A 20,023-nucleotide genomic window follows, 5' to 3' on the forward strand; every position below is an offset into this window, starting at 1 on the left:
GGGTTTACATTCAGGAATGTAAGAATGCCTGAGGAGTCTTTGACTTGCAAATTCTCCTCCCCTTGTACATTACTGATTACTGAAAATCAGTAACTGATTACTGAAAATCAGGACTGAAACCTAGCTGGCTTGCTTTTTCATCCAAACAGGAAAACCATTATTTCCATTTGCCTGAAAATGATACTACGTTCTCATAACACCAAATTATGGTTGGTGTTACATTTGAAGCACCCTAAGCTTCATATACCATGGTCATTCATTTATTGTATTATTTAGCAGTAGGCTTTTTCTAATCTATGCTTCACTGATATAGTTATCAAGAGCGGATACCGGGGGGTGGGGGGAGAGAATGTGGTATTTCTAATTAGCTGCAGGTCCTTTCTGGATTCTATCCAGCAGAGCCAATCCCTTAGTTGACACTTATTCAAGGTCAAAGCAGAGCTCAGTTCTAGAAAACAATAATGATCTAAAACATCTTGACAAGATGCTTTCCAGAGTTGGTTTTCACCCAATTCCATATAGCACAGTACAGGAAAACTCTCAATAGGCATAGTAGTATTTTTAAAAATATACTTTAACTAGCCACTCTTGCCTTAATTGGTTCTTTATGAGGACGAGCTTCTGATATTCCTGTTTGCAGAGAGTATAGCTTTCGGGGGGGGGGGGACATTCTGCGCAATTTCCAAAACTTTATTGGAGTTGAATCAAAGCCACATATTTCAATGCTACAAAGAGGATTTGAATAAGTGGTTTGTTACCAAATATTTTTATGGCAGGTTCAATCAGTTTCCCTCCCTTATTGTAACAGAACTTCATCAATGCCACTATGGTTTTTTGTGCTTTGGCTTTCACTGCCTCCATATGGCACTTCCAAAAGAGGGTTTCACTAAAGAATAGGCCCAGGTATGGTATCGAGCAAGTGTGTTCTGTAGCTTTCTGATCTAAGCACCATTTATACCTAGGACCAGGGCATTTTTTAAAGTCAGAACTCACCAGAACTTGGTCCCACACCTTTCAGGTGGGCATCATTGTCATTATAAAAACAAGGGAAGTGTTCATAGTGAGTTCTGGCACCTCTTTTTCTAAATAGCACTGCCTAGGACTGTGTTTGCCAAAAAGCATAATCTTGGTCTTAAGAGTATTTTATGGATAGGCTTCCCAATTTATTGTTTTTGCTGAACACCTCCAGGAGCTTTTTGAGACCCAATCGGGAATGAGAGAGGAGCACTAAATCATCTGCATACATCAAGACTGAGATTGTTCCTAATTACTGGAGAGGGGTGTTTGCATTGGCTCAATATGGCACCAAATAATTCATATAAATGCTAAAATGAGTGGGAGCCATAATGCAACCTTGCTTCACTCCTCGCAACATTCTGAAAGCATCAGTCACACCACCATTTAAACCTACTCTGACCCTCATTTATGTGTTGCTGTACAGCAAATCTCCACAGGGAAACTATTCCATAGATGCAGTATTACAACAACTTGTTCCATACTTCCATAAACCAAATGTCCTTAAATGATAACTGGAAAAGGGATCTCTCTGAAGACATTAACTGCAAGAGAGGTTTTCAACTAATTGTAGTTTTAACAGCTGGTGAGTTAAGATTCCTGCTTTTAGCTCATGGGAACAGCACACCCTATTTCTTTCATATTATCAACAACCCTGCTGACTCAATATAGAAGTGTCCACTACAGTTGTTTGGGCCTCCAGTGCTGCGTTGATTGCAAAACCCACTTAATTTTATCCATATTTCAGTACGGTAAAGAAAGGCAGCCATTATGTTTACCTAGCCAACACTGTTGTCAACCTCAAAGGGAGGGACCAGAAGAGTAAAGCCAAAGTATTCCCTCCCTCAGATCCCCCCTCCCCTCAGAAGCCACCAGCTTAAATCAAACAGGATACACTCACTGAACAAAGCAATCTGCTGAACACCCAGAACTGAGTTAGGTGACAAAACTAAAAAGACACCACACCTTTCCTGTCAGATCATAAACCTGACTACTCAGTCCCTGCCTCAGCCAACCTTTTCCAGCTGCTGAGCTTACACTGAGACTCTGGAAATGTTACACAAATTCAATCATGGAGTGGGGGGTGGGGGAGAATTGTGCCACATGTTCAACGCATATGCCTACCCTGCTTCCAGGATAATTCTGTCTATTTGCCTGAGGGTTTTTCCTGCAAGCTCAAAGGACATGAAAACATAATCTCAAACATTTCATTTAAACCAAAGAACTTTAAATTTGACTGCTTTTGTTTAGCAGGAACTGGTGAACATCAAAGACTTCCAAGCAGGCTATATAATCCCTCTAATTTCTTTCACGCATTATCTCAACGCAAAAAATTGTCATGAAAGTGGGCATTCCTGTAATATTTCCTTCTTCAGAATGCTCTTCACAAGTCAGACATAATAATCCTATAAGTGGCTTCATCCTAGTTCAATGCTCTGTTTATGGACATGCATGAACCAAAACACAATAAATAATGATTTCTCCTTAAGCAAGTGCTATCACACCTCTCTGGTTTTACTGAGCCCCTACCACACCCCACACTTCCCACTCTCTCCTTTACAGAACTTTACAACTCCCCCTTTTCTTTCCAGCTCAAATACATAAACCACAAAGTCCTAGTGACAATCTTGTGATGGGCCACAAAGTCTTATGCAGTAGACTCAAGTATTTGTGGGGTTACATATACCACAGAAGCATGATGTAAGAATCCTGATAAAAGCAGGATAAAGCAGTTTCTGTGAGATGATTTATCCAAACTAGCAAAGAATACATTTAGAATTACCAGACTCAAACCCCCAAAGGGCTCCAGAAACTTTGAAAGTTTAAATTAAAATAGTTACATACCACCTCTTTAAAATATCAAGATGGAGTGCAACAAAATAATTCAGTGTAACAAAGCAATTCTATATACAATAGAAACAGTCCGATAAAAGAAGCATAACACAAATACAGGAACCGGGAACCATTCAAGTCATTGTATCAGAGGCCAGGGAAGCCTCAAATAAGGTAGCTGTGTTTTTAACAGCAGATGAAAGCTCACCACAGCAGGTACATCTCACAGGCTGGAGGCCAAAAAGGAGAAGGCCCTCTTCCAGCTTAACATGAGATAAGTCTCTGTGGGCCACAGAATAAGTGATAGGGCCTTCTCTGAAGACCTTAGCGAGCAGACACATCTATATGGGAGAAGGCAGTCTCTCAAATAACCTTTTTTCCCTTAAGTTTAGGAATATGTAGGTATCATGAAACCTTCAACTTCGCTTAGCAGCACAATTCCCTCAACACAGATATTATATGCTGCAGCTTCCAAACCAGCCTTAAGGCCAGTCCCACACGGACCAAACTGCCATAATGCAGTCTTGAGCTTACCAATGCATGGGTCACTGTAGCTTGGCTGCACTGGTCCAAGAATGGTCACAGCTAGTGCAAGAGTACAAGGTGGCAAAAGTAACCTTTAGCCACTGAGGTCACTTGTACCCCCAGAAATAAAGAATGATCAAGGAGCACCCCCATATGACATTCCAGTTCCAGTAGAGGGAGTAGAACCCTGGTCCAGAAAAAGCAAACTCCCAAAATCCACGCACAGAGCTAGTCGCTTACAGGGCCTTGGTCTTAACAGGATTCACCCCCACTTCCTGTGCATACCACATACTCATCCAGGGCTTGCACAGTCACACTTGATTCAGATGTAACAGAGAAATGGAGTACCATCAGAATGTGCTTAACTCCATGGTACAAATGGGGTCCCTAGTGGAACCCAACAGCTTCATACAGATGGCAGTGGAGACATCACAATTCACTCCAGCACCCTTCTGCATAACGGACAGGCGGCCAACACACAGTCATCCAATACTACTCTGACAAGCCCCATTCAATAGAAATCGGGAGTTTTGGCACTATTTTTATGGCGGGAAAGTCTTTATAGGTTTGCTTTTAAGCAACCCGCACCCCTTGACCTTACTACCCCTGCTTAACTCAGTTGCAAGTATTTCCCAAATTCCAAGTATTTCCCCCCAAAAAAGTGTGCACAGGTGGCAAGGGTTTGGGTCCTAAAATCAGTTCACTTTAACGTAAACGAACGTTTCCCATCTCTCCCCACCCCCGCCGCCTTTAAGCACCTGCACGCACGCGCACACTCCTAAAAGCCTCCCCAGTGTAGGCACCTCCACCTCCAGCACCAAAAAAGATCTCCAGGAAAGGACCAAGGGCGAGGGGTGGGGGGCTCCTTAACAACAAAGGCATGGGGACCCCTTGGGTTGCTGAGGGAGGTGGGGGGGGCGTCTTCCAAAATCTGACATAGATCTGAACCTGGCAGCCCTGAGAACGACGACACCCACGGAGATGGTGGGAGGGTCGAGACAGAAGCCCAGCCCAGAAGCCTGGCAGCGGCCCCTGCTTGACAAGAGACCTCCCTCCTTCCCACCGAAAGTCACGCTGAGGCTGGAGTCGACGCATGCGCCCTCCCTCAACTTCGTCCCCAGCCCCTCGTTCCCCCCCCCCCCGCCCCAATAAGCAGGAGAATAAACCCAGAAGGAGCCCCGCCCCTCGAAGCGGCGCCTAGGCCTCCACTCACTATTTATCTCATGAAGGTGTGCGCGGTGGGGGGAAGGGAAGAGATGCAGCCCCGACGCCGACGACGCGCGCCCAGTACGGAGTTCCTGCGCTGCGCGCTCCCTGAGCGCTCCTCCGCTCGCCAGCAGCCGCCACTCCCGCCTGTCAAACCCCCCTTTCACAAACATCCGCCTCCGAACCGGAAAAAGGACGAGTCTCCGTGGCAACACGCTCCCGCCTCCTCGGAGAAAGGCCGGCGAGGGAAAGGGAAAAGCCGTCCGGGCGCAAACACGGCGCGCTGCGCGGAACGTTCCGCCCAGGAGCCGTTATGGAGCAGAGCCCCGGCCAGAGTGAGGGCGAGCGGGTATCTTTCGGGAGACGGGAGGGAGCGGAGAGCGCTTGCCGCCCCGCGACCTTGACTGCTCTCACCGTCCCTTTCGTGTCTCTGCTTCCCTTTCAGGTCGGCCCCCGGACGCGCGCGGCGGTGGCGGCTGGTCCTGCTGCCCAGTGTGGAGCCTTCCGCGGGGCTTAGCCCTGGGCCCTTCCCTGTCCGCCGAGAGGGGCCTTGGGGTGTGGTGTGTGGGGAGCCCCTTGCAGCCGGGGACGCTGCTGCTCCTGCTTGGTCCGGAGGAAGAGGAGCAGGAGGCGGGCGCCCGCCCGGCGGTGAGCGATGGGCGGGCAAGTTTGGGCCTCCAGTCAGAGCCCTCAGGTCGGTGGGGGCGCCCTCTCGCGACCCTCTGCCCGGCCGACCACATCTAGACGCCCGACCCTTCTCGGTTGCCGGGAGAAGGGATTCTGACAGGCGCAGCTTGTTATATCCACCAGTTAAGAAAGCAGCTTGCTTGCCCAATTTCTCTCTTCAAAGTGCAGCTGTCCTGGTCTTAGTGTTACCTAGTCACTTTTTGGTGGCCAAAAAATAGTTTCGATTGTTTTCTGGTATCCTTGACACCTGCACATGGGTGGGAGAAAGGGGATAGAAGGCATTTCCCCCTCTCTCATAATGCTAGAGCTTCCCAGTAAGCTAACGAACAGGATAGAAAAGGAAGTACTGTACTTACACAGCTCATAATTAATATGCAGAATTCATTGTCACACTATATGGGGACCACTAGCTTAGATGACATTAAAAGATGATTTAAAAAGTTCAGAGGGAATATATACCAATGGTTATTAGCCACAGTGTTTCAGCAGCTGAATGCCACTGAATACCATGACAGAGTGGGCTATTGCCCTCATATCAGACTTGTTAGAATGCTGAGCTAGATGGTCCTTTTGTCCAAATTAGCAAGGTTTTTCATGTTAGAAGGTAATTGCACACACATCTAGCTCTGGTGCCACTGTTTCCTCTTTCTGTCTATAGAAGTCTGAACTGTAGTCACTTCATGTTACTTAGTTGTCCCATTGAGAATGTGCTTCAGAGGTGAAGTTTGTCTCTCCCTTCCTCATGAAGCAGTCGTGTATCTGCTCCATCATGCACACAACTCAGCCCTCACTTGGCGTACCCCTGCTCATTGCATGGGTTGAAACTGACTGAATGTGGCATGATGTCTGCTTAGTTTATATTCCACTTTACTAGTAAGTACTCAAGACAACTTAGTCAGACACATTTTTATCCATTCAACAATTCTGTGAAGGAAAGTTATTGTTGCTCAAGGCCACTTGCTCCTCTATTATTATCTGCAGTTTTAGTCTCCTACATAGTCTAGCCACTACTGTGCACTACTCCCAGCTGCTTAGAAGGTCACTGCAGAGTGACCGCAACTGTGTAGGGAGAGTTGGTCATCTGTTGTATCAGGCCATCTAGCGAGGCAAGTATTTACTACAACTGAATGAAAATGGGGGGATAGTTTGTAGCTGCTGAAGCTCTATAGACAAACAGTTCACCACATGGCTATATTTCTCCAAAGTGATTTTATAAATAATATCTAAGCTCATCCCATTTCTGACAATTCAGTTGAACATGTGTTGAATTACAGTAGTTGCCAATAATTGTTACTGTAGATCTGAGGGCTGAACTGTATGTGATATAGTAGCAATCACTGTATTTTAGGATTTTTTTTTAATATCTTAAAAAACATACTGCAGAGGGAGGATAATGAGATGGTGAAGCAGTGCTTAGGGAAGATGATTAACTCTTTCCCCTTATTTCCATGATTGAAATCACACGGTGCTTACTTCAGAGTAAGGAAGCGATCTTTACTCAGGCTAGCAGCAAGCACAGGTTCAGTCGTAAAGAGTTCAAGTTAAAAGAGCAAGATAAGTGATTCAGAACTGAATAACTGAGTTGGTAGAGCATGAGACTCTTAATCTCAGGGTCGTGGGTTCAAGCCCCACATTGGCAAAAGATTCCTGCATTGCAAGACCAGATGGCCCTCGAGTTCCCTTCCAGCTCTACAATTCTTGATTCTATGAATGACGCTAGAAGATGTCCCAATGGTTGTCACACCCCTCCCACCAAGTTTTAAAAAGACTAGGTGGAGTATGTTCACTCACGAGACTCTCTTGCCTCACTAGCCAGCTTCTGTGTGTGCTTCTCTGGGGTAGATGCAGCTGATCCCACCTACAAAAGTGGTGCCAGGTTTGTGGCCACAAGACTGTCCTGCCCCTGTCCCTCGAGCTGCTCTTGCTCAGCTCCTCCCACTGGCTAGTCAGAGTCGTCCTCCCTCCCTAATAATTATCTGCGCCTCTCAAGAGGAGCAGTGACAAGAGCTAAGAGGGTGTAGCTTTGTTTCCCCTTTTCTGACATCTAAAGTTGTATGGAGAAGACCCACACCCTCCACCTCCAGGTGCCCAATCCTGATAGGACCGAGGGGCCCATGACATTACCTGACTCCCTCCCCACCTCCTGGAGGGCAAACAACAGCTCATTCATTTTTATTTTGACAAATTATGTATTGCTTAATTACGGTAGTCTCTTAAATAAAGTACAATAGTGTAATACAATAAAGATAAAAATCAGTTGAAACCATAAATCCGTCAATTTCATTTAAATGTCTGCCAGAATAAAAACTCCTCAGTAGGCACCCAATGTTCAACAGGGAGGAAGATTGTCTGACCTCAAATAGAAGGGAGTTCCATAAAATTGGGCCCACAGTACTGAACGCACAGCTGCTAGAGGATGTGAGCTGTGCATTTAAACTTAGGATGGTAATTTCAACAGAGTGAACAGTGTGAAGTCCGTGATCCAGGTGAGGGTGCATAGCTGCTGTCAAGTAAATGAAAAGACATTGGAAGACCTAACAGCATATTGCCTACACTATATGTATGTTGGCCCTGAGGGCATAGGCCACCACACTCATTCTTAATATGCCAGCTTGATTGTTGAATTGACCCTCAGGTGAAAAGGGCAGCTAGCCCATTAGTTCTGGGCTTAAGATCTGCCCGTGGGAATTAAAATACCTCTCTAACTGGGACTCCCCTTACTCTCGTGTTTCAGGAACTTCCACCAGCCTGCTGGAAAGAGGCTTCTGCTTGCAACAGGATAGCAAGCTGGAAAAGGTGCGTTCTGCTTCACAACTTTCTCAGCAAACTTCATACATCTAATGAAGTGGTTTGTTGGCTACGATCATTCAAACCATAATGAACAAGTTAGGGTCAATTCATGCAAACTGTTTTTTAACTTGTTTGTAAACCACATAGATGTTTTACTATCAATCCTGCTTGAGTCAGGCTGAAAATTATGTAAGTTGTGAGAATCAGACTTTAGTATTTATCTCACCAACAGCACTTAATGTTTTTCCGGCAACCAGCATGGGGCCATTTCTGTTGAAAAGCTTGTGGCTGCACCACAAGCTCAGTGTTTGTTATCACAAACTGTAGTGCAGTGATCACTTGATGGTTTCTTCAAGCAGCCAGATGAATTTTCAGCATATGATGATGTGAAGGACTTTATTCTCACACATCTCAAAAATCAATCCAGATATATAACAGAGCAATGAGATGCTCCATTTATCAATTTTGCTCCATGGCTGGGACCAACTTGCAGTCAAGTGAGCCAAAATCAGATATGATCCTGCAATTTATTTCTGATGACTCTGTATGCCTCTGTAAATCCAAAAGTAACTGGTGATATTGTGAGAGGATATATCGGTTCTGGTATGTTAGCCACTGAAGAATGGGTGATAAATATGTGATCAATAAACGTTTTTGCTGCAGATGTAGAAACTGGCCTGTTTAATAGCAACTAGCCCTGTTCTTTTCCTCTGTCACCCCAAGAGCTGAGCAGCTCCTCTGCTGTCTTTCTTCTCATCTTGTAACTTTTTCCTAATGCTGAAGGAAATCAGCTACAGGGTAGGCATGCAGGTCAACCAACAGAATGAGGAAGAAACTCAGCAGAGTCACTGTCCTTTCTCCTTGGGTTATCTTGTGTCACAGAAGCTGTAATGTGGTTCTGACAGGCAGGAAAGCAGAAATTGGATTGCTGTGCGGGGCTTGCAAGGAGCTCTGTAAGCCCCCCACAGCAATGCAGCAGGCAGCTGATTCCTGCAGCAAGCAGGCTTCCATTCTTCCACCCGTCAACTGATGGGCAGGAGAGCCGAATCCTACTTTTTGCAGGCATCAGCTGCATGAACAAGTTCCTTGCAGGGAACTCTAGGGGAAGCATTGGATCTCACCTATCTGGGCAGTAGAGCTGAAGCCTGCTTTCCCTAACCAATGCACAGTCAGGCTCCCAATGTGCATTGGCGTCTGTGTCTCTACCTGCCCCATATATGATGTCATGTATGGGGCAGGTGGGTGTAATTTGGTGGGAACTGCCTTCTGGGCCAAACTGGAACCCTTGGCAGTCAAAATCTGGTCTTCAGCCTGGAGGTTCCCCACCCCTGATCTAAAAGCAAATGAATAATCCCTCCCAAAATTGGACTGCAACTCCCCCCAGATCAGGGATGGTAGGCATTAGAGTCCAGCAGCACCTACCAAGTACAATGTTGGCTACTCCTGATATATAGAATGCACTGTAAGTTTCAGTTCCTTTTGTGGTTTCCTTTTTTCTCTTCCTCACTGGTACTCCCTGCCCATACCCAGAATCTCACTTTTCTTCCCATCCTGTTCAACTTCCTTTAAAATACTGGCAAAGAAATATTACAAATGTAATACATTTATGCAAAATAAACAAGTATATGCTTTGTGTTTTCTTGGAGCAGAATAAAAAACATGAACCCTCCCTGAAGGATGGTCAAGTTTTCCTGAGAGAATTCTCGGGTGAGCTGAAATGTCAGGCTTATTGGTCTCTTAGGCTATATTGACAAAAAACCTCTGTGTTAATCCATCTAAGTTGCCTCTTATCAATAATTATGATACATGCATTCCATGTTTTCATCTGGAAAGGAAACTAAGTGGATTACAGCTTTTTAAAAAATGAACTCCATTTACATAGAAAAAAACTTAAATTCATAAAAATTGAGAAGAAAAAGTGGGACATATTCAAGTAAGCAGGTGTTCTAATAAGAGCCAGTGCACTGGAACTTCCTCCCTTCTCTCATGCCAAATTCTCTCTGAACAGGTTAGGAAAATCCCCAGAAGAGTGTTCAGGGGAAGGAGAGGGGAGATTGTTCTGTCCAGCAACTGAAATGCCTTTGCTGATAGAATTGTAATATCTCTGTGATGAATTCCACCCTTAAAAACATAAATAAAATCAGTAAGTGATATTCGGTGCTAGTCCTATTTTGAGTAGACCTGTTTACATTAATGGACTTGACTCACATAGGCTCATTAATTTCATTGGCTCTATTCTGCCTGGACTTAATTGAATACAACTCAATATTTTGCAGCTAGCAATAAATTTTTATTCAGTTTAACAAAGATCTCTTAAATAATTATTTGTCTTCCTAAAAAATAGGATGGTAAAGCTAAATATATTCATTAAGCCTTTGGAGAGGGCAATTTAACCAATCAGTCATGAGCCAGCAATTTTGTGCTGATGAAACGTCCTATATGTGACTTTAAATATAACAAACGTTGAAGCAGCCGCAAGTCTTTTGTACCCTTAATCAGTACTCTTGCATGGCCACTATCAAGAATCCATTTTGTTTGAACTAGGTGTTTTGTTACCTGTATGGTTTCATAAACTGCTTTCAGGAAAGTTTAAAGGTTCAATCACTGCACCTCCAAAGAGGACCCCTGCCTGAAACTCTGGAGAACTACTACCAGTCAGTGTATGTGAACAATGCTGAGTTAGATGGACTCAAAAATCTGTCTCAACAAAAGGTAACTTCAGAAAAAGTATTCTGAATTGACTTTTCCTAGGAGTCTGCTCAAAAAAACCGTCAGGATCTATAGACATATTATTTGATAGACCTGACTGAACTGTAGTTGAAGCACCCTGTGTTTTGTCCTTCCTTTCACAAGAAGAGTTTATGGTACATGATTTGATTTTCACAGACCTAAATTGTCATCTGTTTTTGAACAAACTCAGACTGATAGTAATATTTTAACTTGCATAACACCCACCTGCACTGCCTCTCTAGAACCTTGTCATGCCCCTGTGCTTCGGACAAAGCCCATATTGGATACTGATGCTTGGCATAATATGTTTTACAGCTTGGTGAAGCAAAGCCGGGATAAAGATGAAGCAAATGTGGCATTAGTATGGATCAATGGGGAGCTCCACATCCAAGTATGCTGTCCCATTGCTGCTGGCAGTGAACTGCTGTACTGGTTAGCAGAGGCCAGTCCTGCTTGCCTGGAAAATAATGCACCAGCAAATATATCAGATGGGGTATTTGTCGCAGAGAGGAAAACGGTAGAGGAGCAGCTAGCTAAGACCACCACTGTGGAAGCAGAGACTTTGACACAGAAAGGAGATGCTTCCCTAGATGGCGATGCAATAGATTCCTTTGCAGGTACTGCACCTGAATTCCTAGAATCTTAGTCAGAAGGGGGTATCACGGGGGATTTAAGCAGCATCAGAAACAGGAAGGGCTTTTATTCTTTAAAAAAATGACTTAACATACTTGGTAATAGAAACATGCATGTTCCTTAAGCAAAGAACTCCGCTGCCAATTTCTGCACACCCAGGCAACTGTAGTTGAAGCACCCTGTGTTTTGTCCTTCCTTTCACAAGAAGAGTTTATGGTACATGATTTGATTTTCACAGACCTAAATTGTCATCTGTTTTTGAACAAACTCAGACTGATAGTAATATTTTAACTTGAAAGTTAGGGGCTCCTTTTTTCCCTTCAAATGATACTGTGGGAGGCAACTTGTTCAGAATGTATACACTCTCTTGCTGTGAATAAGGAATATTTCTGCAGTGCTTTCAGGGTATAATCCCCTGAGAGGCTGGCTTTCAGCATCCCAAGTACAGAGAATGGGAACCAAGTGTGGAAGAATATTCTTGCCCAGGACAATTCAATCAGCCCACAGCCAGGCAGAAGTGGAACTCAGGCCAATGTCCACTCCTCTAGCTGGTGACCTTTATTTTGCTCAACAGCACTGGCCAGCCCCACCCTTGCAAACAGTGCTTTCCTATTTTATTGCAGTGCTGGAGGAGGCGATTTCTTTGAGAAGTGCACATGGTGAATCAGAATGTTTATCATGCCAGAGTACATTTGATCAGATATCTGAGGGTATGTCTGCACTAGAAGCTTGTGTTAGTTTTATACCATTTTAACAATCATGGGCACCCACAAATAATCTTTGAGAGTTGTAGTTTGGTGGGGGCACTAAGAATTATTGTAATTCAGCCTTTAAGCTTCAGCTCTTGATGCAGAATCCAGATGCCTGACTTTAGGTGCAGTGCACAGATTATGGTTCCTTCTTTTAAGTTACGGTTATTTGCATGTTCATACACTCTGAGGAGCCTATTTACTTACTTATGTTCCTGGCCCTTTCAGATATGTGGGCAACTCCTGTCTATAATGCTAGAATCAGTCAGGCTCCTTACTATCTCTGTTTCCTCACACACAACTGTGTACACAGAACTTCATTTCCCTATGACATTCTATATCCATGTCTGTTTCCTTAAGAATTTCCTTAGGTGAATTAAACTGCTCAAGGTAACTCTGCTTGTTGTGAATAAGGGAGAAGCACAGGTCCCTGGTATTGCGACTGTGTGGATAAGCTGTTTTAGTTTGCAATTCTTGCTTTCTAAAGAAAACAGCAAAGATTACAAATGATAAGAGTGTTGAAATTTGCTGTTTCTACACATTTCTGTAACCTCATTCTAAGTTATGTAGTAAAGCACTTCAGAGAAATCCAATTTGCGTCAAAAAGATTAAGGAAGCTGTGCTTCCAAAGTGAGCCTTACAGAAGATACTGAAATATTCCTCCCCAAATTCTAAACTTTTAGGATATTTAGCTAAAACCAGCTATGTTTCAATTCTCAGAAGCACTGCTTTGATAACTAGTGGGACTTCTTGAGCCTCTGTGCTCAGCAAAAGACCTGTGTTCAGCACGATTGAGGCAGTGGGTGGGGAGTGGAGCAGTGCATAGAAACAGAAGTCTCACCTTGAAGTGTCAATAATTACTTTGTTTTCTTTGTTAAGGGAGCTAATGGTTACTGGTTCAAATTGCAGGTGCTCTTGATATCCCCAAGGTTGTGGAGCAGAAAGCCAGAGCCCATTGTCTTCCTTTGCTGGATAAGAAGCTGCCAGTCAAGCAACCTCCTGGCCTGGAAAATGATCACAAGAAAAGGAATGAAGATGGGTTCCTGCAACATGAGCTCAAGGACTCCAAGGAGCAGCATGGAGAGAAGCAGCCCATTGTGAGCTGCTCTGTGACTGAGAAGGGTGGAAGTAAAGAGGATGGTGTGCTGCATCCTCAAACAGAGCAAGTGAATGAGACACTATCCAAGGTAAAACCAACTGACATGTGTTCACAGCTGCCCCCATCCAGTGCAATTCAACCCAGTGCTCACTTGGCTGAGAAGGTGGAGGTGTTGAAGGGCCAATCTTGTGCTGATGGAGGCCCCAGTGGATGTGCCATGTCTACACCCAGGGACAGGGCGGAGGAGCAGAGTGAAAATCCCAAGCAGGAGGAAGTGTCTCCAAGCAACATGGGTGGTGCTCCACAGCTCAAGGAGGCAGACCACAAACGACGATACCGGTGCGAAGAGTGTGGCAAAGCCTTCCTGCAGCTTTGCCACCTGAAGAAGCACCACTTTGTGCACACTGATCACAAACCGTTCCTGTGCACAGAGTGTGGCAAGAGCTATAGCTCAGAAGAAAGCTTTAAAGCGCACACACTGGGCCACCGAGGGGTGCGGCCATTCCCCTGCCCACAGTGTCACAAGAGTTACGGCACCAAACGGGACCTTCAAGAACACCAGGTGCTGCACACGGGCCAGCGACCTTTTGTATGCCCTGACTGTGGGAAATCCTTTGCCCGCCGGCCCTCTCTTCGGATCCATCGCAAAACCCACCAGGCTAAGGAGCCAAGGCCATCTGCTGCCGCCGCCTGCCAGTGTGTGATATGTGAGCGGCAGCTGGCCAACCCTGGGTCGTTGCGCAACCATATGCGGCTGCACACAGGGGAACGCCCGTATACCTGCCCCTATTGCCCCAAGTCTTTCCGCCAGCAGGGCAATCTCCGTGGGCACCTTCGGTTGCATACAGGGGAGCGTCCCTACCGCTGCCACTTCTGTGGAGATGCCTTCCCGCAGCGCCCTGAGCTGCGCCGTCACCTGATCTCCCACACAGGTGAGGCTCACCTGTGCACAGTGTGTGGGAAAGCACTGCGTGATCCCCACACGTTACGGGCTCACGAACGTTTGCACACAGGCGAGCGCCCTTTCCGCTGCCATCTGTGCCCCAAATCCTATCCTCTGGCCACAAAATTGCGGCGCCACCAGAAAGCCCACCATGCTGACAAGCCGCACCAGTGTCAAATTTGTGGCATGGGCTATGCACTCCCCCAGAGCCTGCGACGTCACCAGCTTGAGCACAAAGGAAACCTAGGTGGGGATCCATCCAAAAGGGACACGAAAGCCCCCCAGGAGCTGCCAGCTTCAGAGCAGCCAGCTGTGCTGGTAGTGCACTCTGTGGACAGGGCAGGGCCTGGAAACCACACAGAGCTCCTTATCACCAATGATGGGCACTATGTTACTGCACAGCAGAGCTCTGCCAAGCACAAGAACGTCATTGAGATTGCTGTCTCGGACACGGAGAAAGAATGCATCATTGTGCAGGAGCAGGGCTCCGCCAGTGACATGTTCATTATTCAAGAGGGTGTCAGTTTTAGCACAGTGGCGGAGGTGGTGGAGGTGGAGGTGGGGACATGACTGTCAATCGTTTTGCAGATGGCATTAAAATATCTTTGGAAGTCTAAATGTGCTCTTTTTATGTGCTTGCAAGAAACAGCATGCGGGTTATGAAATATATACTGGGATGTTTAGAAGGGAATAGGTGACTTCAGTTTGGCCAAGGCTATGGCTGGATTCCCACCATCATTTCCAAAGCCCATAAGCCTGGGCAAAAGGGTCTGCCTGATAGATGAGGTTATGCCTGGAAGAAAGTCTTCACTATGCATCTTTTCTTTTCTTTCTTTTTTTAAATAATATTTATTAACAGTTTAAAGGGTCAAAACAAAAAAAAAAAATTCCTTCCAGTAGCACCTTAAAGACCAACTAAGACCACTTAGTTGGTCTTTAAGGTGCTACTGGAAGGAAAAAAATTTTTTTGTTTTGACTATGGCAGACCAACACGGCTACCTATCTGTAGTTTAAAGGGTATAAAAGAAAGAAAAATCATTCAACAAAACAATACAATACAAAAACAAAAACACTACATAACACTGACATTACAAACATTAAATTAACAAAATACAACAAACACAATTTAAAACACATCCGTAATTTCAGTATCTTATCTTTCATTCACTTATTTCCACGACTTCCTCACACCTCCCTTTTTGTATTCCACTTCAATTAACTGTTTCAGCAAATCCTTTCCATCTTCCTCAGTTTTCTGTCCTGTAATTTATCTTAACTTATTTTAACCTTATTTTTTTCCCTTTGATACATTAAAAATCCATTTATACTTAATTCCTTATAACCTTTCTGCTAAAGCCATATAACTTCATTCCAACATTTTTCTAGCATTCATTAATTTTACAGTATTTCTGTAAATAATCTTTGAATTTTTTCCAATCTTCTTCCACCGACTCTTCTCCCTGGTCTCGGATTCTGCCAGTCATTTCCACCAGTTCCATATAGTCCATCAACTTCATCTGCCATTCTTCCCGGGTGGGTAAATCTTGTGTCTTCCAATACTTCACGATAAGTATTCTTGCTGCTGTTGTTGCATACATAAAAAAAAAGTTCTGTCCTTCTTTAGCACCAATTGGCCGACCATGCCCAGGAGAAAGGCCTCTGGTTTCTTCAGGAAGGTATATTTAAATACCTTTTTCATTTCATTATAAATCATCTCCCAGAATGTCTTAATCCTTGGGCATGTCCACCAAAGGTGAAAGAATGTACCTTCAGTCTCATTACATTTCCAACATTTATTGTCAGGTAAATTATAAATTTTTGCAAGCTTGACTGGTATCATGTACCACCTGTAAATCATTTTCATTAAATTCTCTCTTAGAGCATTACATGCCGTAAATTTCATACCTGAGGTCCATAACAGTTCCCAGTCAGCCATCATAATGTTATGTCCAACATCTTGTGCCCATTTAATCATAGCAGATTTTACCATTTCATCCTGAGTGTTCCATTTCAACAGCAAGTTATACATCCTTGACAAGTTCTTAATTTTGGGATCTAACAATTCTGTTTCCAATTTTGATTTTTCCACCTGGAAACCAACTTTTTTGTCCAAATTATATGCCTCCATTATTTGGTAATAATGAAGCCATCTTGTTCTAAAATTTCCCAATATTTCGGCCATTTGGCCTCCATATTGAGTTTTTTCTGAGCCTTCGCTTCCATTGGAGACCACCATCTTGGGGTTTTATTTTCTAACAAATCCTTATATCTTATCCAAACATTAAACAGTGCTTTTCTAACAATATGGTTTTTAAACGCTTTATGTGCTTTTACCTTATCATACCACAAGTATGCATGCCAACCAAATACATTGTTGAAACCTTCTAAATCCAACACATCAGTGTTTTCAAGAAGCAGCCATTCTCTCAGCCAGCAAAAAGCAGCTGATTCATAGTAAAGTTTAAGGTCTGGCAGGGCAAATCCACCTCTTTCTTTAGCATCAGTTAGTATCTTAAATTTTATTCGAGGCTTCTTGCCCTGCCAGACAAATCTAGAAATATCTCTCTGCCACTTCTTGAAACAATTCATCTTGTCCAAAATTTGCAATGTTTGAAACAAAAACAACATCCTTGGCAGTACATTCATTTTTATCACAGCGATTCGGCCTAGCAATGATAACTTCAAATTTGACCAAATTTCTAAGTCCTGTTTCACTTCAGTCCAACATTTTTCATAGTTATCCTTAAATAAGTTCACATTCTTAGCAGTCATGTTAACCCCTAAATATTTCACTTTCTTAACCAATGTTAATCCTGTCTCCTCCTGAAACTTTTCTCTCTCATTCACAGTTAGATTTTTCTCTAAAACCTTGGTTTTCATCTTGTTCACTATGCATCTTTTCTATACTAACAGAATTTGTTTCAAATTGATCCAGTGTCAGGAATTGCACCGGTTTTGCTTGTGTGTTACATATGTTTAGTGAAAACGTGGCAAAACTGACTGAGTGGTGAAGAGTCTGCAGATTTCCACATGGTTATGCACATATGGTCCAAAAATTAATGCAATAGAAAGTATGGAAGTATATCTTTTTTTAAGTAAAAGAGCAGGAACTTCCAACAATTTTCTGAGGTGTGCAAGGATTATGTCAACACCAGTGAGGGTTCAAAGTTCTTTAGCTTCAAAGGTATAAATAACAGGAAGCTACTGCTCCTGACTCATTTGCCCAAGCTGTGCTTAGATGTGCTTTAACTTGATACTTGCTGCATCTGAGTAGGGGATGAAGCCATCAGATGCCTGCTTTAATTACAGTTAATGACAACATTGGCTAAGATCCAACTCCCACATTTCTTGGTGATATAAGCAGCTCTCAAAAACATTGCGGTGGTAGCATATGCAGTCAATCGTGTGACTCAGACAGAACATAAAGGTGTTTCTTTTGCCAGTTACACCTCTCCATGGGCTTGTGCTGGTGATGCTGTGATAGTCACCATGCAATCTAGCCAAATTCTGGTTGTTGGTTATGTATATTATTACCATGATGTGGGGTCCTGACTGCCCAGAGACATTTGTTTGATACCTACCAAGACAGTGTTTGGGTTTTGCCCAAGTCAACACATTGCAATCTGAGTGAGAATTGTAGATCCCAGAGTAGCTGCAACTGTAATCCAAAGGTTTGCTTTTAAAATCAAACCAGTTCATTGGATCTGGTAAATATCATCTCAGCAGTTGCATATGATACCTGTGTTGCTGGATTAGACCACTTCATACTGCAGGAGCAAGATTCAAATGGTGACAGTTTTCATTCACATGGAAGTAAATCAATGAGGAAGAGCTTTGCTATGCCTATAATGCATTTCATTACAGTATATAAAAACAATGACAAATGAAAATGATGTTTAATTACATTGTCTCGTTTTAACATAGTACTTTGCCAAATTTTCTACTTTTGTTTTGTTTAGCTTTTCCTTGACAGTGAGTATCACAGACTTCCTGTCAGGAGGTCATGTTGCACCATAGTGTTGCAATGTATAGTTAGTAGTTTTGGTCCAAGCTAATTTGAACTAATGTTGGATGGGATTTTTTTTATTTTCCATTTTTATATCACTTTATGCGGTTGTATTCACTACTTGAGAGTAATTTTCTTCTTCCCAGCATCCTGTGGTGATAGGCCAGTCGGGTATTTTAACACATAAGAAACTGAGCCAAGCGAGTCTGAATTGCCCAAAGCCAAATCAAAACTTCATGGCTGGGTAGAAATTGGATTGCGAGTGTCTGTGGTCCAATATGACATTTTAACAGTTCTTCCTTAGTGCTTTGCTATTTCCAGAAAATACATTGAGGTTTGCACTTGAGTTTATTCATTCACTAGGTGGCTCCCATTGTCAACAATATCATTTATTATATGGTCACAGCCTCTGCAAAGTGGTGTTCATTTACCACATGCTTCCTTCTTGGATATTTAGGATGGGCCAGCTGTCATTTGGTTCTGGTAGCAATAGGTCACATAACTACACTTGTTGCTTTTCCTATGTCTCTGCTACCCCCGCATTTCCAAACCGTTTTGATAAAGTAAACAGATGCTTGAGATTACAGTACTGACTTCCTGCTGTTGGGCTCACCCAGTGGTACATTTACAAGCAGTCACAAAGGAAGCAGTCTTTTGAGGCAGTAGGATTTGGAGCAGTGATCTAGAATGGCTGGCATGTATGTTTTTTGTCTTTTCCAAGAGAGTGGTGCAGCTTTTGCATGTATCAATATTGACACAGCTGCAAAGTGACTTGCTGATGCCAAAACCCAAGAAATCCACGCATGAGTCAAAATATCAAATCAAATATCTTTAATACGGTCAGTGACCAGGAAGCAATTTATAAAAATATGACATTAAAAGTAGTATTGTGCTACAAATAACAGTAGAAATATGGCCAATTCACAGAATTGGTGCTTATATTTATGACCAGGTTTCGACTTTTAAAGTTTTAAAAAAATCAATTCAGGTGTCGCTACTGTTTATTATCGTTCCTTCGATGTTTACAATTTGGACTCCGTTGTTGACATCATTGCTCGTCTTATTCTTGTTGCAATGTAACAGTACTTTGCCACGGGCCTGAGTCAAAATATCAATCTTCTGTCATTGCTGATGTGGTGTCAAGCACGTTTGTTGGTTGCGCTGATCCCAACCAATCACGGATTGGAGGGAGGTGTCTTATGCCAGTCTTTTAAGCATATGCACTTGTTTGCATGATGCACATGGTTTGAAAACAAGGGGTTGGGGGTCCTGTGATAATGCCTCAGACAAAAAAACTCTTTGAGCCACTTATGTAAGGGCTCGAACACACAAGATAGTTTACTATCTTTTGTGTCATGTTTAGAAGGTGGCGAGAATTAAGCAGACTTGGGTACCAGTTTTTAAGTTACGAAGTTATTGCAAGGTCAAGGAGAGGTAAACAAGTCAAGGAGAGGTAGAGCCAAATGGAGATAGCCTCTCAGCTGAGATAATTGAGTGGCCCTGCTTCCCATCTTTCCTTCTGCTGCAACCTGATGGATCGGCAGTTATTAATATTTACTAGATCTGTATGTAGGAATGGGAAAGAGATTGTAGCAGATGTTATAAGGTGAAAGGGGGACTTGTTCAGGAAGTTAGAAATGCTGAACTAAGGAGGGCTACTAGTCTGATCTCAGCCTTCACAAAGGTTCAGGTTTGAGAAGATGTTACAGGAAGCAGTGTTGTAGTCTTGACAGCTTGTGAATGTTCTTCAAAAGTTTCCCTTCATACATAGGCCGAACTCTTTGTCTGGATGTTCTCCTGTGGTTGAA

General features: G+C 43.5%; 2 protein-coding genes across 4 annotated transcripts in view; one reads left to right on the forward strand and one right to left on the reverse strand.

Annotated features, from left to right (window-relative positions):
- Positions 1-4,759, reverse strand: part of ARHGAP1 (Rho GTPase activating protein 1) — a 29,712-nt gene extending 24,953 nt beyond the window's left edge. Inside the window, exon 1 of one of the 3 annotated variants that reach the window (XM_083602632.1) lies at positions 4,586-4,759. The gene's annotated coding sequence lies outside the window, so the exon portion shown is untranslated. Of the gene's footprint in view, positions 1-4,320; positions 4,497-4,585 lie in introns of those variants that run through there. The other 2 variants (XM_083602630.1, XM_083602634.1) reach the window with 2 other exon arrangements.
- A 51-nt stretch (positions 4,760-4,810) lies between these two features.
- The window catches only part of LOC310751330 (uncharacterized protein), a 36,975-nt gene continuing 21,762 nt past the window's right edge, over positions 4,811-20,023 (forward strand). The window contains exons 1-6 of the mRNA XM_083590630.1: positions 4,811-4,913; positions 5,024-5,226; positions 8,000-8,061; positions 11,101-11,402; positions 12,042-12,128; positions 13,077-14,774. Of these exons, the coding sequence (XP_083446756.1) occupies positions 4,892-4,913; positions 5,024-5,226; positions 8,000-8,061; positions 11,101-11,402; positions 12,042-12,128; positions 13,077-14,774 (2,374 nt within the window). The 5' untranslated portion in view covers positions 4,811-4,891. The remainder of the gene's footprint in view (positions 4,914-5,023; positions 5,227-7,999; positions 8,062-11,100; positions 11,403-12,041; positions 12,129-13,076; positions 14,775-20,023) is intronic.

This window comes from Podarcis filfolensis, assembly GCF_964270895.1.
Source record: "Podarcis filfolensis genome assembly, chromosome: 1".
Classification (NCBI taxonomy): Eukaryota; Metazoa; Chordata; class Lepidosauria; order Squamata; family Lacertidae; genus Podarcis; species Podarcis filfolensis.